This window comes from Epinephelus lanceolatus, chromosome 11 (genome assembly GCF_041903045.1).
Source record: "Epinephelus lanceolatus isolate andai-2023 chromosome 11, ASM4190304v1, whole genome shotgun sequence".
Lineage (NCBI taxonomy): Eukaryota > Metazoa > Chordata > Actinopteri > Perciformes > Serranidae > Epinephelus > Epinephelus lanceolatus.
Window position 1 is genome coordinate 4,428,940 of NC_135744.1, and position 23,654 is coordinate 4,452,593.

The 23,654-nt window shown below is 39.7% G+C and overlaps 1 protein-coding gene across 2 annotated transcripts in view; it reads right to left on the reverse strand.

The window, feature by feature from the left end:
* Positions 1–10,816: 10,816 nt before the first annotated feature.
* The window catches only part of nova1 (NOVA alternative splicing regulator 1), a 35,589-nt gene continuing 22,751 nt past the window's right edge, over positions 10,817–23,654 (reverse strand). For both annotated transcript variants that reach the window (XM_033643003.2, XM_033643013.2), the window contains exons 3-4: positions 19,196–19,362; positions 10,817–18,825 (exon numbers count right to left, since the gene is read on the reverse strand). In XM_033643003.2, coding sequence (XP_033498894.1) covers positions 17,806–18,825; positions 19,196–19,362 — 1,187 coding nt within the window. In that variant the 3' untranslated portion in view covers positions 10,817–17,805. The remainder of the gene's footprint in view (positions 18,826–19,195; positions 19,363–23,654) is intronic.

Below are 23,654 nucleotides of genomic sequence, written 5' to 3' on the forward strand. Positions count from 1 at the left end.
CCGGGTTATGACAACACCTATTGGGAATTTTCTGTTGTTAATGCACCTGGTGGCAGGGACATCTCATTTGAATACCAGGGGGCGCGCTTGTGGACCTGCATCTGCTCTGTCTCCTGGGGCCTCTCACGGTGTGTCACGGTATGCCAAAGTTATGATAGAAGTAGCCTACTGGGTGGGGATATAATCTCGATACAATAGAGAATGCTCGGTTACATTGTAACCTGGTTCTCTGAGTGAGGAGATTATCTCCCCAGGCTCAAGGCCGCTCGGTACCTGTTCCAATCAATGTTAATCAGTGGGTGCGTGCGTAAGGTGGGCTTTTATAACCTGCCGCATGCCAGCCACGTAAAGTGATGTGTCTTAAAGATTATTAATTTTCCACATCAATTTCCCCAGATGGGGATAATTCCCATAGTTACAATATAACTACTGGGTGGGGAGAGAATCTCCTCACTCAGAGAACCAAGGTTACAGTGTAACTGAACATTACTTATCCAATGCTATTTTCTGTTCCTAAATAACTCTTTGTATTGTGCATCTCTTCCAGTAATAAAAATATAAAGTATGCCAGAGTTTCAGATATTACCTAAGTGACTGCTGTAGAGGTGCCCAGGAATGAGTCCTACAACCTGGAAATTAACATTTTTCCATCCCGGGTTTCCTCATCTCAGAGTTAGTTTTTTTTTTAATGGGTTGAATGGGTTAAATGCCTGAAATAGGGTCTGTGGCTTACACACGGTGAAGAGACTTTTACGTTTTGTTCCCTGACATAAAATATGTCAGTAAATACCTTACTGTGAACTGCGCTGAACATGACTCTACAGTCTGACTCATGACTCTCTGCAGTGTACTTTGTTTAGCCTAATGTAAGAGTGACTTGTGTGATGTAAACATAATAGTACAGACTTAGGTTTAGTATACTATTGAATTTAGATGAAGCATTTTGTTAACACATACTTAGTTTTTACAGTAATGAAGATGTTCTGGTGTCAGGTATTTCCACTGGTCAGGCAGGGTGTTGAGGCAGCAGGGAGTTCTTGTGGTTTGGTTAAAAGGAGACAGAAGGAGAGAGAGAGAATACAACTCACAGGGGGATTAAACAGGTGTAATGGCTGACTGATCTGTGTTCGGACTTCACTAAAGTTATGATGAAAACCCAGAGCATTTTTGCACCGTTTTATTCCTTCTTACACACCCACGTAGCTTACACTAGCATTTGCTTTTTACTTCTGGCAATTGCATTTACTCTTAGAAAATCATGAAAGTGGTGTTCATTTGTGAAGTTACTAAACAAACGCACTAAACAAAACCAAGTATCATAAACGTTTCTATGCCACAGAACTTATTTTCTGCAATAATCCAAAATCCAATGGGAAAATCCCATAGGCTTTTTGACGAGGGAACCAGGGCGATGCTAACTTCCACATTGGCCTACAGAAAAACATCATCTGGAGCACTCTAGAGTGACAGCTGAGGCCTTCTGGAGCTTTAGCAGAGCTTCTGTGTTTTTTTCCCTCCAAAATATATAGCGATTTCCCCTGCTATACAACGGTCAGTTTTACTTTGCTGCATATATAAATGAAAGATTTCTGAGGAGAAGAATGTTTTCATGGCAATTTTACAATTTCATAGAGGAACTGGAGCGGTGTTAAAAACAACCCTAACAATCCCTCTGAAGATTTGCCAAGGGACTTGGGGCATGTTTAAAAATGATAGCACACCACACTGCATAATTAAACAGAGCTTAATGAGAACGGAGAGAAAATTGTGTTTTCATTTATTCTGACAAAATCCTATTCTCTGATAACTGGATCATATAAGCAATGATTACCCCATACTTATAATATATTGTGCCAAACTGCCAGGGGAACTAATATCAAGGAAAACTGCTTTGGTCTCTCTGTCACATCATTCCTCTTCTCTCTGTCCCATCATCTATTGACTGCCGACCCACTAGGAGAAGCTCAAAAATGCCCAAAATAAATAAATTAAATTAAGCCACAAGAAGAAATCGGTGTATACAGTTAATCAGTTTGTAATATTTATAGCATGATATATCAGAAACAAGCAAACTTTCCTGAACATATTACTGAAATTTGTGGCCAACTGGCATGGAAATGGTTTAATGTGAGTGATACGAATACTGGCACAAAGATCAAATGTTGGCTTAAATCAGCTGCCATTCCTGCCACAGCTCTACACAGGCCAGGAGGTTCAGCCACAGAACAGCGCCCCCTCAGGTTTCACTGGCTCAATTTGGTATTGAACACGAGCTACAGAGCTGATGGACAGAAACTATAGTATTTGTTCACCGTGCTGCATCCAAAGTGACACTACAACCATGAAAAATTATGGTCTTTGGACATGCAGATTTTAACATGACAGTGTGTGTGTGTGTGTGTGTGTGTGTGTGTGTGTGTGTGTGTGTGCGTGTGCGTGCGTGCGTGTGTGTAAGGGCTGAATAAAATCAGCAGGTGGAGTTAGAGAGCATTTGACAGATCTGAGTTAAGGCAAACACATGACTGTTTTTGCATTCAGCATGCAAAAATAGGTACAAGTTATTTACATAAATGTAGCTCTGTCTGCAATTAGCTCAGTGTAGCCATGGCTGATGTCATTGTTATCTTTTGCTGATGTGAACCACTCTGTCTGCACTACTGCATTTTAGTCATGCCTTTAAAGCTCTGTCTGCCTTTTTTATTTTATTTCATTTGATTTTTTGTGACACACGGGTTTGCATCCAAACTTGCATTTTTTTCACAAATCACTCAACAAACTAACCTGATATACTGTATGTGTGTTTAGAATATTCTGAAAATCTCTAACCGCTAATGTTGCTAAAAGAAGGTATCCTGGTACAGTTTCACTTTGTTTTGTTTTCAGAGGAGGAGGGTGGGTGGGGTGTGACTTTTTTTTTTTTTACCCTTCCCGAGGCTATAGGCATTTGTCTTTGAGCCTCTGAGTGACTGGCGGAAAATGCATGACCCTCCCTCCACCATAAATTAGTCATTAGATTTTCAAAACTCAACCTTTGATGTTTTAAAGTTACAAGTTAAAAGATGAAGATAAAATCCTGATGAAAAATGTCTTGCATTTCTCCTCTTGCATGATGGTTAGTTATGCAAACTCTTTATTTTTGGCCAAATGTTAAATGAGACATTGGATGAAGTAATGATGAAGATCACTATTTTAAAGGAGAAGTCCGGTATTTTGCACTTTGAGCCCCATTTCTGGGTTTATGGTGAAATAGACTGGCTAAGACCAAAATAGTGACGATTGCTCATTTTCGGAGAATCTGGCTCTCCCCTGCCTGGCTTAACAGGCAGATTTACACATGTCTATGGCCATGTGTATATCTTTCCAAAAAAACACCCTAAACGTTGGTTTTCAAAGCCATCAATCTCACCGAGTGGTCAGTGGTGTTTGTTGATGTTCTGACATAAAAATCGTAGCAAACTGTGGTTTCCATCCGTGTTTTCGCTATTCATCTCGATTGTGGAACTATTTTTTCAGCTGCCTCACACCCGTGTGTAAAGTTCCGCTTGATTATTCATTTGACCCTGAAGCGTTATATATTCCAGCCCACTTGATGGCGATAATGCTCCTTTAAGTGGGTATCGCCAACCAGCAGGAAACCATTGCAATGTAATGGGACACAGAAAAGAAGCAGAAGAAGAAGGCTGGCATTGTGTTCAAAGGCATTGTACTGTGAAGGTTGTTTACAAGCGAGTAATCCATTGTGCAGTTGTTTAAACTTATTACAAATCTTTTTTGCTAAAAGACTACAGTGACTACAACCTTGTCGTAAACAACCCCCTTTCCGTTTCTGGTGGCGGATTACTACAAACGGACAATGAGGCTTCCTATAGAAAACCAATGTATTAGACAAAATGTCAAATAAATCATCATGGAAACCACAGTTTGCTACGATTTTTATGTCAGAACATCAACGAAAACCACTGACCACTCGGTGAGTTTCATGGCTTTGAAAATGAACGTTTAGGATGGTTTTGGGAAAGATTCACACATGGTCATAGGCAGCAGTGTTAAGCCAGGCAGGGGAAAGCCCAATTCTCCGAAAATGAGCAATCATCACTATTGTGGTCTTAACCACTCTGTTTCATCATAAACAACCCAGAAATGGGGCTCAAAGTGCAAAATACCAGACTTCTCCTTTAAGTTTAGATTTAGTTGTGTGTATTTGGTTGTTTTTATTATTATTTTACAGAAGCACAAGAAGTGTCCAAAGACCATCATAAATTTGAAAATCTAACAATAATCTCTATTTTTACAGTGTCTGGCTATGATAAAGGATGTAGGCTAATTTAAATAATGTTACCACCCATGCATGTTTTCTTTAAAAATTGGGAGTAAAATAAATACAAAATATTACCATTTATATTTGTATGCCCCTCCCCTAAGCCAAACTAAAAAACACAAGTCCCTCCCCTGTGCCTAGAAAATTCTTTGACATGCCTCCCCCTTTTTGCACCACCCCTCCCCCATCAGAAATAACAACCATACCTTACATAAAATCATGGCAATCGCCAAACAAAGTGACATTATCCAGTCAAATGTTCTGAGTCCCTGACACTCTGACAATTGAGTCTCTTGTTTTTGACTTGGAGACAGTGTCTGAGTTTGTCTCAGTGCTGCTCTGTTTTTATCATAGCTACATCTCCGCTTAATCCCTCATGGCCGGCACTATCATGGTTGCCTTGACAGTGCAGACACTTCGACTGTGCTCTCTTCAGCTGATAAGTCTTAGTAATACTATCCTCCACTCTCACTACACACATTAATAGGATTCATATATACAGCTGCAGCATGTCCATGAACAACATATCAAATAATGTTCAATTTCAGAACATCTCTTCAGTTTCTCCCCCTCAGAATCTCATGTGGAATCATAAAGAATCTGTAAGCATTTCTTAGGTCAGTCACAGGTATGACGGTGATCATGATTCAGTTTTTCGTGTTTACTTCACCTCTCTTCCTGACCTCAACTCTGCAATTTTCCTAAAATTGAATGTTCTTCACCCGCTGGCATATAATCTGCCAAACCATGGGCTTGATTTTCACAACTGATGTTTACTACTGTGTTTCAATATATCTGGAGTGTAACCTGATATTTAAGATGTGATAATATATGATGTGCAGTGCAGAAACAGTGATATCTGTCCTTCAGATCCCACTCCAGCTAAAATTACTCCATCCATGAAATAGAGGTATCCATGGTTACATCAGGAGCCATGTTAAAGGGTGCCTCAGTGTATCTCTGTTCTCTGGCAGTCCCCACCTTTTTCCTCATTCATCATTTGAAAGAAATCACTGTGCCACCTCAAGGTCTCCGACGGCTATGATTTGGTTTTGCAAAGATTTGCAGAGAAATAATTTCAATAACACTGATGAAGACAGACTGGCTATTAAATATCTCTGAATTATGAATGCAAACCATATTACATCTGCAATTACCTGCCTGACTTTGAGGGAGTGAAATCCAGAGCTGTTGCAGTTCAGTGCTACAGAGGCTGTAGGTTGAAATATTGTATAGGAGCATCCCCAGTACGACATATTTGCAGTCTTCAGAACAACTTGTTACCTTGACAACGCAATTTTATCATTCAAGCCCATTGCTACTCTCTCTCACAGCAGGAATTAAATGTGCCTTAAATGTATACTGCTGCAGGGTTTTACACCTCAGTTCAAGGTAAAAATGAGACATAGGATGGGTTGAGATGTGCAGAAAATTTTTAATTATGATTTCAATCTATCTTTGCATAAAGGACAATGTCAGATGATTTTCTTGCCTTTACAATGTTGGGGAGGTGTCTGGTGGTTTAAAGTGCTAAACAAAATCAGATAGGACATAAAGATTAAAGCAGATACTGAAAGAGGTTTTAAAATAAAAAAACTGAACATGTTGTTTTCATAGATACACTAAACTGGATGACAGATATTTGAAGAGTTCAAAATATCTCTGTGATGTCATGGCATTAGCAGGAATGAACTACAGTATAGGGGATTAGAGAGAGGAGTTCATAAATTCAGATTGGCAACATGTAATTACCCAAATGCCAGTGACCTCAGGGTGGTTACTATTTTTAATGACTTACTCATGCAGTTATATCCCTTATTGTCAGGCCATATTTGCAAGTAAGTTAGTCTTTCTGATAATTGTTATGCAAGCTACATGCAAGCTTTTCATGAGGCAACTCCATCTGCTGTTGTGTCCCTTTCACTGAATACTACAAGCATCCAGGTGGGAATTTAATAATTTTCCAAAGGTATCTAAATCCAATTAAAAACAAACTTCTGTCTCTGAGTTCTGGAAACCCAGAGTAGTTAGAGAAAAGAGGGAAGTGCTGTAACTGTGTTCTCATTAGAAGTGGATACTCAGTTGTGACTGAATGTTCATGTTTTATTCAAATACAGGGTGGTATTCAGAATTTTAGAAATATTGAGAGCACTGTTGTGAACATTTTTTCTCTTGCAGATTATTTTGACCATACTCTAAAAACAGGGTATGAATTTGATTTCTGCACATCTCCTTGTTCACCTGTTTAATTCTAATTTCACTTTTTAAAATGTTCTCCTCTATGCAGTCACTGTTAACCCCAACCCATCTGAAATGTCATCAAAATTTGTATGTAATGTTTACACATGTGCCCTGGATTGTCAAAATTACATAAAAACTTTATGTTCACTTGACACAAAAACTCATCCCTTGTGAGCTTGACATCATTTTTTTTATATTTAGTCAACAATTTTTGAGTTTTGAGTTAATTTGACCAAAACTTATAAGGCCGATTTCACCTAATTAGTGTAAGGCCATAAACAACACTATCTTTGTGCACCTAACATATTGTTGCTTGTTGGGGCTAAATAGGTGGAGTTTTCCAGCACATCATGAGACAATGTGTTTAAGGTCATAAGCCGAAGAAAACTGTGTTTAAATGTGTTCTAAATCACTCACATTACCCATTACACAGTGATTAATGTTCACATATTTTAAAATGGTTCTAATGGGTTATAGTTAATTAGTTAATGTTGTGGTAAAAGACACTGTGCACCATGAGTTAAGTCATATACACAGTGGATATTAGTGTCGAACATTAAGTTGTACTGAGGTGAAATGAAGAGCACTTTCTGGTTCAGAGTTTATCTCTTTGCCTTATTCTTGCATTGAGAATCCTAAGCTTGCCACAATATATTTTCATATTTCAAGGAATTTCAAGAAAAATTGTTGTAAATGTGTACTACTGTGTAATGTGTTTTTATGTTCATATGAGAGTTGAATGCTGAAACAACTACAAAAAAAATCCCTTGATTTCACATCTTTTTTTTGGTCCAAATGAGATCAAATTTAAACATACTAAGTCTAAAACACATTGGGACCCCCCTTTAATGAATCCACCATTGTATACCACTGTCAATAATAAAAATTTGACTGCAGATCAGGTCAATAAAACAATACATATTACCAGAAAAAAAACTGTGGACACAACCTCAGTATACAGGTCGCTGTAGCTATAGCCCTGTACATGTGTTTGTGATGTCATCTTCCTTGCTTGTGGAGCTGAGCTCAGAAGATTAGGGAAGTATTTGCTGGGTATGAACAAACAGTGTAGGAGGAATTGCTGTGTGCTGGATGGTGCATGGATGTCATTACATAAAAGTGACTGCAGTCTGACATGTTGCAGAAATTTGAATTGTACCCACTAACTTGACTCTTATTCAATATGCAGGTAATTGGGACTGTGCTCAGAGCTCATATAGAGTTTGCATTCAGTGACTAAAATTGTGCACCAATAATCTGGTGTCAATCTGGTTCAAGTAGTATTCCAACCAAACAGCAGGGATCACCTCATTAACACTATATTTATGAAATCACTCTGATTGGAAGTTCAGCATACAAGAAGAGAAACCGAAGTGAGTAAAGGAAACAACGAGCTTATGTCAAGAGGGAGTGACACCTGACCAAACTTGTTATATAAGGTAGGATTATTTTTCTTTTGCTATTGAGCTTTTTAGCAGAAATGCTTCTTGATGGTTTGTGTTATTGTTCACTGGTGCACAGTAAATATGCTCTGTTCTTTCAACATTAGATTGTGCTGTTAATGTGCTAACTGGCTAACTGGCATCAAGACGGTCTTCTGGTTTCCCTTTTTGGATGACTATTACAGGCTATTGCCATCTGCTGTTGTGGAGAGTTATTTCCACTAATGCAACTGTGGACCGTACATGCTGGTTGAAGTAACATGCAGCCTTTTGGCTGACACACAGCATGAGAGGAGATGCAGCAGGGGGCTTTTGTCGCCTTTAGTTCTCTGAAGTTGGTTTGATGTGTCTGGGCCTTAACCCCAACCTAAACCTTATTCTATCCTGAACCTGAAAATCAAGTCTTAATCCTCAACCAGGCCTTTATAGTAGTGAGTACCTGCCAAAATGTCCTCACTCAGCTGGTAAAAAAAACATGTATTCGTCTTCACTATGTTGCAAGTACAAGTACAAGTACACACACACACACACACACACACACACACACACACACACACACACACAGGTGTTTCCACTTTTGGTATGTACCTAATAAAACCTCTTCTCAGGATGTGTAGGTGTGTACAGACTGTGCTTGACTGACATGTCTGTCATTCTCCTGAGGGTGGAACAACATCTTAGTCAGTCTGTTTGAACAGTTTTGCTCAGATATTCCTACCATAGTTCCAACCACAATATCTGTGTGAGTGAATGGGGCTTGGGCTTCACTTGGCCTGTGAACTCTCATAATTCATTTCTTTTACAGTGAAATCGCCTGTGATCAAAATGCGATCACAGAGACAAACAAAAATCTCTTGCTTGAAAAGTTACAAAATTATCCATTGTGGCCCGCGAGAATATCGGTATAATTGGAATAATAATACAGCTAATTGGCCAATATGTTTATAGTATGTAACTGTTAGCTAAGTAGTTTATCTTGCAGTTATGGAAAGTTGTCACATGCAAATTTGTGAATCCTAAGATATTGACCGAATGGCCTGCATTGCTCTATCTTAACCTGCCTCTGACTGGCCTATCCTGACATTCTTACCCTAACCCTAATAAACCCCACTCCTCTTGCCTAAACCTGACCAATCAAACCAACAAAGGCAACTTGCACTAGCCAATCATTGGGAGAGTAGGGCAAGTCATTCCTCCGCTGTCCTAGGATTCGCAAATTTGCTTGCTGCACAGTGATTTGGTGTCACAGATTTTAATAATAACTAAATACCAGACCCCAAGATAGCAACTATTCATACCATTGGAATTGCTTGTCTGGCGCATACCAGGCCCCCAGGAAGTGCACCAGGCTTTGAAGCCAATTTTCATAGTGCCAAAACAGTGGTACTGTAATATCCAGGGTCCGTCACGTGATGCCATTGGGCCCAAAAAGACTTGCTCCCATATACTGACATTGAGAAAGAAATGTCTTAAAATCAGTGGATACTGTTTTGAGCATTGCAACCCAAGTCTAAAATATTCATCCCCATTCAAGTTGGCCGAGTGCTTAACTGGAAGTCCGCTGCTTGGCCAGCAGAAGTTGACCGCTCTGCCACGTTAAGCATGCCGTCTCTAGTGCGCCTGCTCTATGGGCCCAATGATGTGCAAGCAGCGATGATCATCTGGGTAATTTCACAAAGCGATTTTGGCTTTATGCACCACTGAGAAACTTTCATAGAAATGAATGAAGCCCCGCCACCAATGCTGTATCCAGATTTATTAATACATCCATGGCGCACACGCCAAAAAAGTTTTCAAGCTTCCGGGTTTACTTCTGCGGTCTTTGGCTCACTGAATATGTGCAGTAGTGTTTCTCCCGCTGGCCCCACCTGCAAGTTCCCGCTTTGCCATTGTGATGACACAACAGATTTTTTAAATGCTTTTCTAGGCTCCAGTAAAGTTTTATAAATGTGAAACCTCCATGGATCAAAAATTTAGAATAGAACGATTTATAATTGAGCTTTTTTGCAGTTGGAGGTGTTCTGTCAACAGTTTTACAGACATCTCCATTACAATAGTGGTCTGGGGAAAATGCTTATTGGGCCACAGGGGATTTTTTTTATACTGTAGTATTGTCTCCTGGAGGCTTGTTTAGTGTTAGCTAGCTCAATGATTCAACAAAAATGTATCATTAATTGAATCATTAATGTTGTGTATTGTAGATTACATGAGAATTATGAATAGGCCAATTTATTTTTGCTAAGAGTATCTTGGATTAATGTTAATGGGTATTTTCAGGCACATTTTAATATTTAAAACAAAAACAAAAAAAAGCCTTAAATTAAAAATCAAATGAAATTATTGAGCAGTAATTTGGCAGCCCCCTGCAGTAACACTGAGGTCCCTGTTGTAGACCCCAGCCTTAAAGCTTAACTACATGAAACATGTTTGTAAATGGACTCTGACCAAAGTCACTGCCACTCTATGGAAACAAAGCAACCTTTTTAAGCTGAATAACATGATGAGGTAGTAAATGTAGTATCCATTATCTAACACCTGACTCTCAATAAAACCAACTCTCAAATAAATTCATGTAAACCAGGTGTGAAATTTTGCCGCTTTTCACCACAGAACTGTTGTTGTGATTCCTCAATATGATCATTGTTTCCGCGTAAACATCACCCTTGTTCACATTGAAAATATCCTCAGATGCAGCACTCCAGAAATTGATCTATTCATAGAACATGTTGTTTGCAATTACATAAACACTCGACCCTTCACTCAAGTGAGACAGCATAGAGGGACAAGGTAGAGAATAAAAGGAACAGAAGACAAGTGATGTTAAAATGAACATTTATAATGACTCTTTGTTGCCGTCGCAAAAATAATCTTTAAAAAACAATTCAATTATTAACACTGAAATGCTGACTTCACTGGTAGTCCACGAGTCATAAAACACAACTCACTGAATTTCTTTTACAAACACAGTACTACAGTTACATTAAATAGTCATTACCGTTAAATCTATTAATGAATAATGTTCAAATAAACTAATAATAAAAACAATGACACTTTTAAAATCCTCTCATTTCCTCACCATAGTAGCTGTTGTCTTTTTTATCAACAGTGTATCATATAGAAAATATACTGCTTCTGAGATGTTTCTCTGAAAAAAGCAGAAAACAGACTGGCAGCATAACAATAATGGTGCATGAGCTCAAACATCGTACAATTAGGGTGATGTTTTTCAAGGGGAGTGGAAATGGGACATAACCATTCCAGTGATCTAACATTAAGTTATGTAGGCTGGCTGCCTTTTGGCTCAGTATGGAATTATTTGGCACTCTTGCTGACAAATATTTGCCATAAAAAGCTTTCACACTTTTTCTAAAATGGCACAAGAAGACATTTTCCTCTCATTTCTGAATATATTCAGAGGACTTTTTCATTTTACAAGACATATAAATGCTGTCCTAGAAAGCCCTTTAGGTAGTTAACACTGTGGACTTTCATAGATTCTCTTTATCACGAACGAAAGACAGAACCATTGTCATTAATATCAAAGAGAAATGTACCCAATCAACAAAACATCACCTTTCTTAGGTTGGAATATTTGATCTTATGCTGTCAGTCCATTTTTTTCTGAGATGGAAAGAACAGAGGTTAAACAAAGTCAAACCAAACCCAGAAAGAAAGTTTATAATGACATGAAAATGATTGCAAGGTACTGGCATGCTTTCTTCAGTTTACACCTAAGCAAGCATTCAACCCTGCAGAATAGTCCAGATAACCAGAAAACAAAAGAACAGTCTCGCAGAGTTTGACAGATAAAGTGGTGTAAAATATCCAACACATACATGAGTTCTTGGGGATGGAGAAGGTCAACTAAGTTCATGGGAGGTTCAGAGGGTCAAAGACAAAAATGGCCTCATGTCAGGTTGGCAAGAATCCTGTATTTTCTCAGACGAAAGGGCTCAGAAATACCTTAATCCGTTTAAAGGGCGGACACAGTAGCAGATGCTCATTGTGATGGAACACAAATCGTGATGTCATGTAGGCTGAGAGAGTGACACTCAGGGAGAAGAGGTTTAAAGAGAGGAGCAAGCAGTCTTAGCCAGTTTGTAGTGTTTAAAATCAGTCCTAGCCTTCTTGTGAAAGGGCTCCGTGGGGGCGGATGAACGTCCAGGACACATTTGGAGTGAAATTAAAAACAAACATAACTTTTGGAATGATACCATAATTCGTTTGGCATTCAGATGTGAAGCAGTAAATGCAACGACAGGGGTCTGTGACAAAATAAGGAGAGAAATATCACTCTTTTAACTAGGCCTTTACTACTCAAAGTCTAATAGGTTTCCTCTGTGATTATTATCATGTTGAGGTGGCAGAGGCAATCTTCATTTTGCTGGTGCCGATTATGTCTCTCAGATCTGACTGTTATATCAGCCAGACTTTGAGCTTGCATCCCTCAGTACCTTCAGCCCAGTGTTTCAATTCTAATTTGCTGGAGAAATGAAAACCGATTTTAAATTGTAATTTAAAGCAAAAGAGGATGCAAAAGGACAAAAGTGTACAGATCCCTCCTGGTCCAGTGATTGACATAAACCTCTGCTGAAGGGAATGTGAAGGAGAGGCCTTCCAGTGAGGAAAGAGGTGCTACTTTTCTATTTTGTCTGAGACTCCAGCCCTTTCCATCATTCATGAGACCCAACAGGATCAGGGAATAAATAAATAAAAGTAACATCAGAGCAACAAAGAATAGCAAATAAAAAATTTGAAATGAACTGTTGAAACTTCATTTCACACCCAATATGACCCACTGATCAGTAAAGTGCATTTATGCAACACCAAACAAACAAGATAATGTTGACAGCGAATCGGAAGTTGTGTTAAAACATAATGTGGTTCATGACTATGGCCGTGTGAGGCCTACCTGACTATAGCTGAAATCTGTTATTGACATAGATATTAACTCTACATGTATTTGACATTCCTGCCCTGAATTTACATTAAAGACTGATAACATTCGACAGAAATTTAAAAAAAGAGTAAATGGGTACATTCATAGATTAGATCTGGGCTTTCAAGCTGAGACGTAAAAAAAATAAATCTAAAAACATCATGGGACAGGTTATATGAGGTTCAACCTGTTTGTAAAAGAAATGCATGTCAGATATCCTAACAAAGCAAAACACAAGGAGCCAATGCACTGAATAACATTTTCACGTTTGCTTGTTTCACATTTTTAATACTCCTCACTGTACCTAAAACTCAAAATAGCTTCTATGATGATGCGTAGAGACATGAACTTGATTAATGAGAATTTGATCTGAGGTTTGTGTGTGTGTGTGTGTGTGTGTGTGTGTGTGTGTGTGTGTGTGTGTCTTTTTTTCGGGCCAACATGACAATAATGAGCTCCCTCCTAACTCACAACATAAAAAAACAACTTTTTCAACATGAGGCGAGTAAACTTAAGTGCTTTACATTTGACTGCATGCAGCGTTATGTCTTTGAATGTTGCGAGACACCTCGCAAATTTTTGTAATTTTTTTTCCTCCATAATTTACTTTGATACCATGCAATAGAAGACGTGCAAAAAGATAACACCTAACTCCACAAACACATTTTTGATTGTTAATGGTATGTTATGAATGCTTATAACATGTTATGCTTAGTCCATGCTGGCCTATAGAGACATTTGTGAGACAGCAGTACTTAAGCCACAGGTCAAACAAACACACAAGGGATGCATGGAGTGTAAAACAACATGGATCCATAAAAATCACAATCTTTAACTCTTACTCTATGTACCTATGGGATAAAACAATGCACAAAAAGTTCTTTGTCCTTTGTTTTCTTAAGTAATGTATTTGATTATCTTTTCTTAACTTAAAAGACAGTGTTTGATTGGCACTTGATCAGCACTTCTAAACAAGTTATTGATATCTAACATTTGATCGCACATCTACAATTTCAGAAGCTGCGGAGGTCTAGTTTGGCACAGGTTGTACTATGGAGTCTATTATTACTTTTACTATCTTACCAATACTGTATAGTATTCTATACACCTCGTTTTATGCTCCAGCCTTTTAGAGCATGTTTCTAATCAACAGACCAGACATCTTTTCAACTAAAATATTTTGTATAGTTTACTTATCAAATAGCAGCATTTTCATAACTTACAAAAAGTACATGTAAACCTATTCATTCAAAATCTTAGTAATTTCAAAGGTTCATACAACAGACATAAAACACAAAACAGGACAACATGCTACTATATTGCTTCCAATATTCTTTACATTTTCTTACTGTCAAACTAAATCATCAATGACAGAAATATGGACACCACCGGCTGATGATGAGTCATCATAATGCACAAACAAATCGCGAAGCTAATCTTAATCAGGCTTAGTTGGCACTCTCATCATCCACACAAATATAACATAGTTCACATTGTATCGACAACGCTGGACTGCATTTGGACTACAAACTAGAATAGCTACAATAAAGTACATATAGATCATATGACATGACATATTGTATTCCACAGAAATGAATTCTAGTCATTTTCAGATAAGAGGATATGCATAAAGGATGTCATTGTTTCGGCTTGAGGTCACAAACAAGTTCCCACCTTACTCACTATCTTATGCATTCTGTCCTACCTATACTTTGTTTACAAGCTGAAACTTGAGCTCAGTTTGTTCAGCTGACGTATGAATATCTATTCAACCAAGATCTGCCTTCTTTTGGAAGAAAAAAACAACACTTTCTCTTCCCTTAAAAGGCCATAGTTCACGGTCGAAACTTTTCTAAATCCTGCTGTTTCTTCTTATAGAGGGAATTTGATACTTTGAGCTAACGTTGCTGGTTGGTCTTGTGGGTGTCACAGTTTTGGAGGCAGGTGTTTTCTGTGCATTTTAGCCTTGTGAGCTCTACGGCCTGGGAAAATATTTTCATACCCTTATGACCTATAGTGCATAACTCCCACCACCAGCACACCCAACACACAACCCATGAGAAGACAAGACAGGAGGAAGGAGAAAGAGGGGGAGAGCACAGTGTAGGAAGAAGCACATACAGGGATTAGGACACAGGAGGAATCTCAGAATGGTGAGAAACAGCAACATGCAGGGGAATCAAATGTTGAGAGAAAGAGGAAAGTTAATGAGGGGCAGAGAGAAATAGTAGCCTATTTGGCACAATGTAATGATCAGAGAGCTCTCTGCAGTCAAGCAGTCCAGTTGCATTGATAAAACATCCCCTTGTTTTGTGCTTGTATCTTATTATTTATTATATGCTAAAATCTTGGGCAGTAAAAAGTTATCTTTATGTTATGATTTTATTAGTGGCCAGATTGTAGTTATGGATGACTGTGAAGCCCTCCAGACACGTAGGGAAAGGAGAGATTTCAGTTAGGAAGAAAGGCTCACTGTTGCAATTTCCACACATAATGTTCAGACACAAAGAGTTGTTTAAAACACTTTCATATCCATTTACTTTCAAACATGAATTATGAAAATGAAAAGGCTGTTCATTGTATTTCCCCTCAAAAACGGGAGTGGTTCTGATTTTCTTGGACACTACTCAGCACCAACCCTCACAGCCGTGTATTCAGGAAGCTGATCATAGAGCTTGGGTTGATGGGGACAACTGAAAGATGTCTTTAGAGTGGGGACGTGGACGAAATAGGACTGGAGAATACAGTGCAGGAAAGTGCAGTGGGAATAATTTGTGGTTGGCTAATCAGAAAACGCTTGTTAATTTAAGTGCAGTGCAATGGTACTGGTAAACAGAAACATCACAAGACGCTGGAGTATAAATGTTCTTGTGGATATATCCCTTTTGTCAGTATTGGTATGTCTTGTTTATGTGACATAGATGTTCACATTAAAATATACTCACATCCCAGCAGGGACAGACATGCTTTACATTGTGTTCTTTATGTCTCACAGTGCAGTCTTCAGAGACCCAGTGTACGCAGGATGAACACCATGGATAGCAGCACAGAAGGAAGCCAAGGTAATCTTCAAGTGCTTGGAAATGCTCTAGACAATTAGCCTCCCTGCATTAGACAAACAATTGCCCATAAAAGACAATGATGCCAAAACGTTTCATGATGTTTATTATGTGCTCCACCCGCAGTTAGTGAGCGTTAACGTGTTTTGGGAACGATAACAGGCTGCCTGGATGAACTGAAGTATCGTTTGTTTTTTGTCTTGATGCAAATTGGGAAGGATGGCTCACAGAAAAAAGAGAGTCCAAACCTTCTTTTCAAGTGTTTTTATTCTACTTCCCTTTCATTGGTGTGTGTCTCTTGACTATTTGGTACCCTTAATGTAAAGGCAATAGTTTCTTTGTTCACAGATATTGGTTCATACAGCTTTTCTTATCAAAATGCTTTTGTAGTGCTTTGTTCCCTTTGCCAACTGAACTGGTTAGACATTGCTTTAAGGTAGTCTGAGCTTTAAGTTAATTCTTGGGAGTTACAAAGGTGTGACTAAGGCAAACATAATGTCAGGTAATATCTCGAGTATGGCCAATTTTTAGTAAAAAACAAACAAACAAACAAACAAACAAACAAAAAAAACAAAAGACCAGCTTTGGGAGCGAGGATGGACTTGGAATATTAAGACTGGATTGTTTTCCATCATGAAAGGCTGAAATCAATCCTTTTTCATTAGGTGAGAGGCTGGGGCAGATCCAATGGGCTACTAATGGCTGGACGACATATCAGCTTTTTTTAGATCAAGACAACAGTCGCCAGAGAGATTCTGATTTCATGGTAAAGATACAGTATAAACCTAGTCCTATAGCACCAAGAAAGGGTTAAACGACATATTTCTGTGTTTGTAGCTGTGACTGAATATGCAAATATATTTCAGTGTTTGTGGGAGCATTATATGTGTGTTCATGTAAAATATATTCATACATTCCTGTGTGTCTCCTCTATCCTCTCACATTGATTATTTAACCCCTGAACTGTACTTGCAGACAGCAACAGTGAAGTTCAGACTGGGCTTGAGTTATACATTTCTTTCACTGCAACACAATATTTGATCCCTGTAAATAAAAAATAGCAATAGGCTAATATTGTTTTTACATTCAGATCAACCTGCATTCACAGGTTTAAATAATCTATTTGTGTTTAAATGAGACCATGTCAATAAATAAAGGATGAAAAGATAAAATACCCAAATTTAGAAACTTCAATTATGATATGAGCCAGAATTCAACATATATCAACATAGATATGATTTCCTTAAAGAAATTATACTCAGATTGCTTCCCCATAGACTGAGATGACCAGGTGCTTGTCATAAAACCTCTCCCCTGTTAACAATGCCTTCTGCATTATATACAAAGAGCAAGGTTTGTAAAACAGCTCTATCAGCTGGCTGGAACTTCATCTGACACACTCAACTCACCGGGAGCTGAGGTTTGCAACTGAAATTAAAACCAACAAAACCCAACAGAAAAAAAGGAAAACAGCTATGAGGTTTTGGAGGAGGGTGAAACCCTGTGGCCTCACCCTTGAATCTGCAGCTTGGCAGTGGACCAGTTCAGCTTACTCTGATCACCATCGTCAAAAGGACTCGACACAAACTTTTAAAAAACATCAGGACGTCAGCCCTAAAAACACATTCACATATCACACACACTTATCTTGGTTGTCTCCCCCACCTCCTCCTTTGTGATTCTTTCATTTGATACTGAAATATTGAACAGATATTTGGACGTTTCTTTTTTTCTATTCATCGTGACCCTCACAATTCCCTTCTATCTCTGTCTTCATCCTTTCCTTCTTTCCTCTTCTTTTTCCTTTTAGCCCACCTTTTGTGGGTTGGTAGCACGCACGCCCTGCTCGTAAGTGATCCGCTGGCTGATCAGATACTGTGCTGCTTGCGTAGCGGCTGGCGACCCTGTTATGGTAACTTTACGGTTCCGAGTACCAGGAATGAACTCTCCCTTTTTGGAGATCTGGATGCGGGCTCCTGTTAGCTCCTGGTACTCTACCAGCGTTTTCCCTCCTTTCCCCAATATGGCACCAACCAGATTCTCGGGCACAGCAATCTCAACAACGTCCTTGGCCCCATCTGCAAGCTTCTCTGTCGCCAATAGGGAAGAGGCCATCAGAGGGGATGAAGCATTTAGGTAACCATTGGAAGCCCCTGTAGCAGCAGCTAGAGAACCCAGCGAGAACCCCCCAAGGCCTGTAGCAGGGTGGCCAGCACTGCCGGAGGCATCACTAGCATAGGAGGCCAGTAGGTTAGCTGCAGCAGCAGCAGCTGGGTTAGCACTAGCTGCTACAGCAGCAAGGACCCCAGAAGCAGCTGCAGGGTTGAGGCCCAGACCTAGGGTGTTAGTGTTGTAGCCATAGCTAGCAAGCGTGTTGAGGGCTGAGGTGATGGCCAGTAGATCATTGCCAGAGAAACTGGACATGGCGGCAGGGAAGGCGCCCATTCCTGTCAAGCCAGCCTGGCCTAGAAGGCTGGAGGCAGTGGCAGCTGCTGCGGCTGCATTGGGCAGCACCTCGGCTGTATTAGCGTAGGGGGAGCCAGTGGGGTTGGAGTTGGCCACTGGCCCCGAGACGTTGGAATAGCTGATGTTGAGGCAGCTGCTGCTCTGAGGGTCCTCCTGGATCTTCTGTACTATGATCTCCACAGCCTTACGGTTCTGTTCAGGCTCCCCACTGATGGTAACTACCCGCTCCTGCAGGTTGATGCCCTCTGGCTTCTGGGAGAGCTGCACCCAAGCCCCTGACTGCTCCATTACGGCTTTCACTGTGGCTCCGCCCTTGCCAATAATCAGCCCAGCTGTGCTATTGGGCACGATCAATTTGGCCTGTAGAGATATACAAAAATTGAAGAAGCAATACATAATAACAAGGAAAAGATTCAACAGCAGACATGATTTACAGAAGGAGGGATATCTCTCACTGAGTCAGAGTACTATACCAGCCCCCACTTTACTCAGCAATTTGTTAATCCCAGGGGTTTAGGCTGCAGCTGCCACCCGGCTCTGTCTAGCTATGAAAGACTGTAGGTAAAAATAACCACATACCCTCACATTTTCCTGACCCTACCAGACTGGGTCATGGCCCAGAGAACAAGTCAGACTGGTGACTAATAAACAAGGTGTCCTGGAAGTGAACTGTTCCCCCCACATAGTGATCACACATCCTCATGACCTTACTGACTGTAAAGTGTCTCACCTGTTTGACACGGTCGGGGTTGACAGTGGTCTGTGGCTGCAATATGCTGACTGGTTCGGGTTTCTGGGCGCTCTGGGGCATCTCGCGGACTTTCTCCGCTATGAAGTTGTGGACACCATTGAGGGCTTCGACTGTACCCTGTATCAGACAGACACGTTCTGTTGTTCCTGTGATGAGAAAGGAGGAAGAGGACAAAAACCTGTGATCGGTTACTGTAATGTGCTCTGAGAGGGTTCTTGGCGAACAGATTTGAGGGATTTGCTGAGGGTTGGACAATCTACATTTATATTAAGATGTCTTGGCAATGAAAAATGTTTCTTGACATTTCACAAAGGGACCCAATTACCAAGCTATTCCTCGCTTCCTCCATTTACACAATCAACAGAGAAACAGCTGAAAGAAAGAGCCGTGCTTGGTTAGCAAGCCACAGGGGGGGAGAAGGATTCCTCTTCAATGATGTAACTCTTTCAGGGTTGTAATACGGAGCCCGTCCTTGCTTTGCAGCTCTAATAGACTAAACACACGCTTGTTCCTCCTCTAGGCTCCTTTCTACACCCACATTGACGACCCAACTGGCATTCCGTTGCCATGGTAAAGGGGCCGAGCCGTGGAAACAGGTGATGCAACAGCGAGTCCTTTATACTTACTTGCATGATTTTTAAAACACTCTCCCTTTTGTATCAGCCTTCCTGCCTTGCTCTCTTAAACATTTTACTGCTTGTTGGTTGAAATGAAGAGGAAATGTCTCTCAATTTTCTTAGATGACTTAACAGATGGCATAAATCTCAATAAGGCAAACATTTCAGTCAGAGGAAAGTATCACATTTTCTCCATTAATTGGAAAAAAAATGTAACTGGGAGGACTAACTGATATGGTGATCCTGTGTCTAAGAGGCACCACTCTACCTCATCATTGACATTTCCATTTCTAATTCAGCTGACTAACAAATTATATTACTGGCCGACACACAAATCCTAGCCATTTATCAGAACTCAGGAAATGCTACAATTAATCCAGGGAAATTAGTCAAAGTCAGACCTGATTGGCTTCATGTCATAAACATGACTAATAATAGATCTGAAAAACCAATAGGTCAGTTCAGGCATAGCAGGAAAAGCAGTAGTAATCTCCAATTGGGTAAAATGGGGGAACGGGCACTTGACCTGTAACTGACCTTAGGGAGCGATCACACCGAGATGAAACGCTAGAAATGCGACACCAGTAAAGCCATTGTTTTCCTATGATACGGTGCATCTGACCGGCATTCAAGCGTCTTTTTAGACGGCCGTTTTTGCGGCGTCTTTTTAGACGCGCGTTTTTGTAGATGCGCGTAGATGCTGGAAGGTTAAAATATTTTCAACTTTTTGAGCGTCAGACGTCAGTAGCTAGCGCGCATTGAATAAGCGCTTCGAGCATTTCAAGCGTCTTTGAAGGGTCCACGTCACTAGCGTCTCATTTCTGTGTGATCACCCCCTTACTGCCATAGTTTCCTTGATAATAGACATAACCAAGAAGAACATTAAACCCTATCCTAATTTAAATTGACCAAAATAAACCAAAATGGAAATCCTGCTGAAAAACAAACAACAGCAGGCTATAAATGAAATGTTTTACAGTTTTGAACAGAAGTACAGTTTGCGCTTCTTGCTGTGCTGCACCTGCCTGTCATTCCTGAAGTGACAAAGTGACAGCCTAAAGCCTAAAGCCTTTAGATTTTTATGGTGACTTTATCTATTCCAGATGCTGCCTTTTGAAATCTCCAAAAAACTAAAAACACTACAATAAACTGAATGGGGGCTGGGACTTCCAGACTTCAGGTATTACTTCTGGGCCCCACAACTGAGACCTCAAGTATCATGGATTAAGGATTTTTTTATATAAATGATGGTCTGATACAGTACGATATCATACGATACATACGATAGAATACAATACGATATGATATATGATAGGATATTTGATATTAATTTTGAACATGTAAGAAAACATAAACATACAATCAAGCAGACAGAAAGGAAGTAATATTTACAAATAATGAAACTGTCAATGTATAGTTACTTTGATTTATACATCCAAAAGGGAATGGGAGTCAGTATTAACTTATTAAATCCCACCCCTTCTCCATAAAGTCATTGAGTGAAATGAAACAGACAGCTTCCTTATGCTGATAAACGTATACCTTAGACTTTTCTAAATATGCAGTGTTTATTACCATTTAACTTTGTCACACAAAAATGACCAATGTAAATATATAACATTAATTACCAAATATCTATCTTACGAAACATAAACCTGTCTTAGTATATAAGAAAAATTACAATTAGCCATGACTTACAAATATAAACCAGTCTAAATGTACGATGTATATATTACCAATTATATTTGCCTTACAAAAATAAATATTAATATCCGTGTATATCTTAATCAACTTCACCTGCTAGCTTTATATATTTAAATACATGAATATATACAATCTAAACATACATAATTCTTCAGTGTATACATATGTGTACACCCACATACCCATATGATAATATTTGATAATTGTTTGACTGGTTTGATAATGAAAGGGGCCTCTGTCTAATGCCCCTTAAGGCACAACCCTTCTTGGATGTTTCCCTAAAATATACTGAAATGGGGGAATTGACTAGAGTAACCCTAAAAATCTGGAGAGCTAACTTCACAAATCTTATCAGTGGCCATTGTGGGTTATCTTGGGGATTTTACACCAGCACAAATAGATGCAGGCTTTAAAAAGTGGTCTGAATATGGAAAGAGATATTTGCATGAAATTCTTTACAATGGGGGGGCTTAGGTCATTTGAACACGTAAGACAAGAGTTCACATTCCTAAGATATTCACAATTGAGACATTTTCTTACAACACATAAGGAATGGGAAAATGTGATAAAGCCTACTCCAACAGAAAGGTACAGCACTGAAACAGTGTCTGTATAAACAGTACAGTCGACAGGACGGGATCATGGGTGGGACAGAGGACATTTTGATAACGTGTTATGAGTGTGGCTGACCAGGGAGATTTAAAAAGCAGTAAGTAGGAGTTGGTGGCTAACTCAAAGAAGAACAGCAGCTGAAAATGTACTCAACTTGTGAAAACAATGAGATTCAGGAGCTTCAGGAGGATGAGATCAGCTGCCATATAACAGAGATGATAAATGATTGTTACTGCCATGTTATGCAGTTGTTGGATGGATAAAACAAACTCCAGACTTTCACCCAGGAGCCCAGTGTTTGTGTCCCATATGAAAACAAAAGTCAATTGAGATATTTGAATAACAGGGTTGTGTGCTAGTATGTCAATCAATCAATCAATTTTATCTATAAAGCCCAATATCACAAATCACAATTTGCCTCACAGGGCTTTACAGCACACGACATCCCTCTGTCCTTAGGACCCTTACAACGGATAAGGAAAAACTCCCCAAAAAAACCCTTTAACGGTGGAAAAAATGGTAGAAACCTCAGGAAGAGCAACTGAGGAGGGATCCCTCTTCCAGGATGGACAGACGTGCAATAGATTACGTACAGAACAGATCAACATAATAGAGAGATGCAGGACAGACGGTAATGACAGTAGCTTACAACAACATTAATGAAGGTAATGCTATGATAATTATAATTACAGCTATTGTGGTACAATATGTTGAAAGTATATATATTAATATATGATAGTATACATATGTGACAATAATCATATGTGTATAATAACAGTAGAAGTATGACTAATGATAACAACAGCAGCAGGAGGCATCAGGCAGGACCACCACAGCAGCACAACCACACACGTCACACTGTCCAGGCACCGCTGCGATATGAGTTATCCTGCCAGACAGTGGAGCACAAAGGCTCCGGAAAAGAAGACGAGTTAGTGACATGCAGTACGGCTGAGTTAGCGAGATGCAGGAACAGGACATGAGTGTTAGCAAAGGAGAGAGAGAGAGAGAGAGAGAGAGAGAGAGAGAGAGAGAAGGAGAGAAGGTGTTTGGTGTATTATGGGGGTCCTCTGGCAGACTAGGCTTAAGTCAGCCTAACTAGGGGCTGGTACAAGGCAAGCCTGAGCCGGCCCTAACTATAAGCTTTATCAAAGAGGAAAGTCTTAAGTCTAGTCTTAAATGTGGAGACGGTGTCTGCCTCCTGGACCGCAACAGGAAGATGATTCCACAGGAGAGGAGCCTGATAGCTGAAGGCTCTGGCTCCTGATCTACTTTTGGTAACTTTAGGGACCACGGGTAACCCTGCATTCTCAGAGCACAGTGTTCTGGTGGGATATTATGGCACTATGAGCATACTATGCTAGTAACATATTTCATGTGACATATGTCATATGTTACAATACGTTGGTGAGAAACATACTTATTTTAAGTCAAACCATGATGTTTTCTTCTCAACCTAACCATATGTTTTTGTTGTCTGCCCCTAAGGAAATAAACCTAAAAAC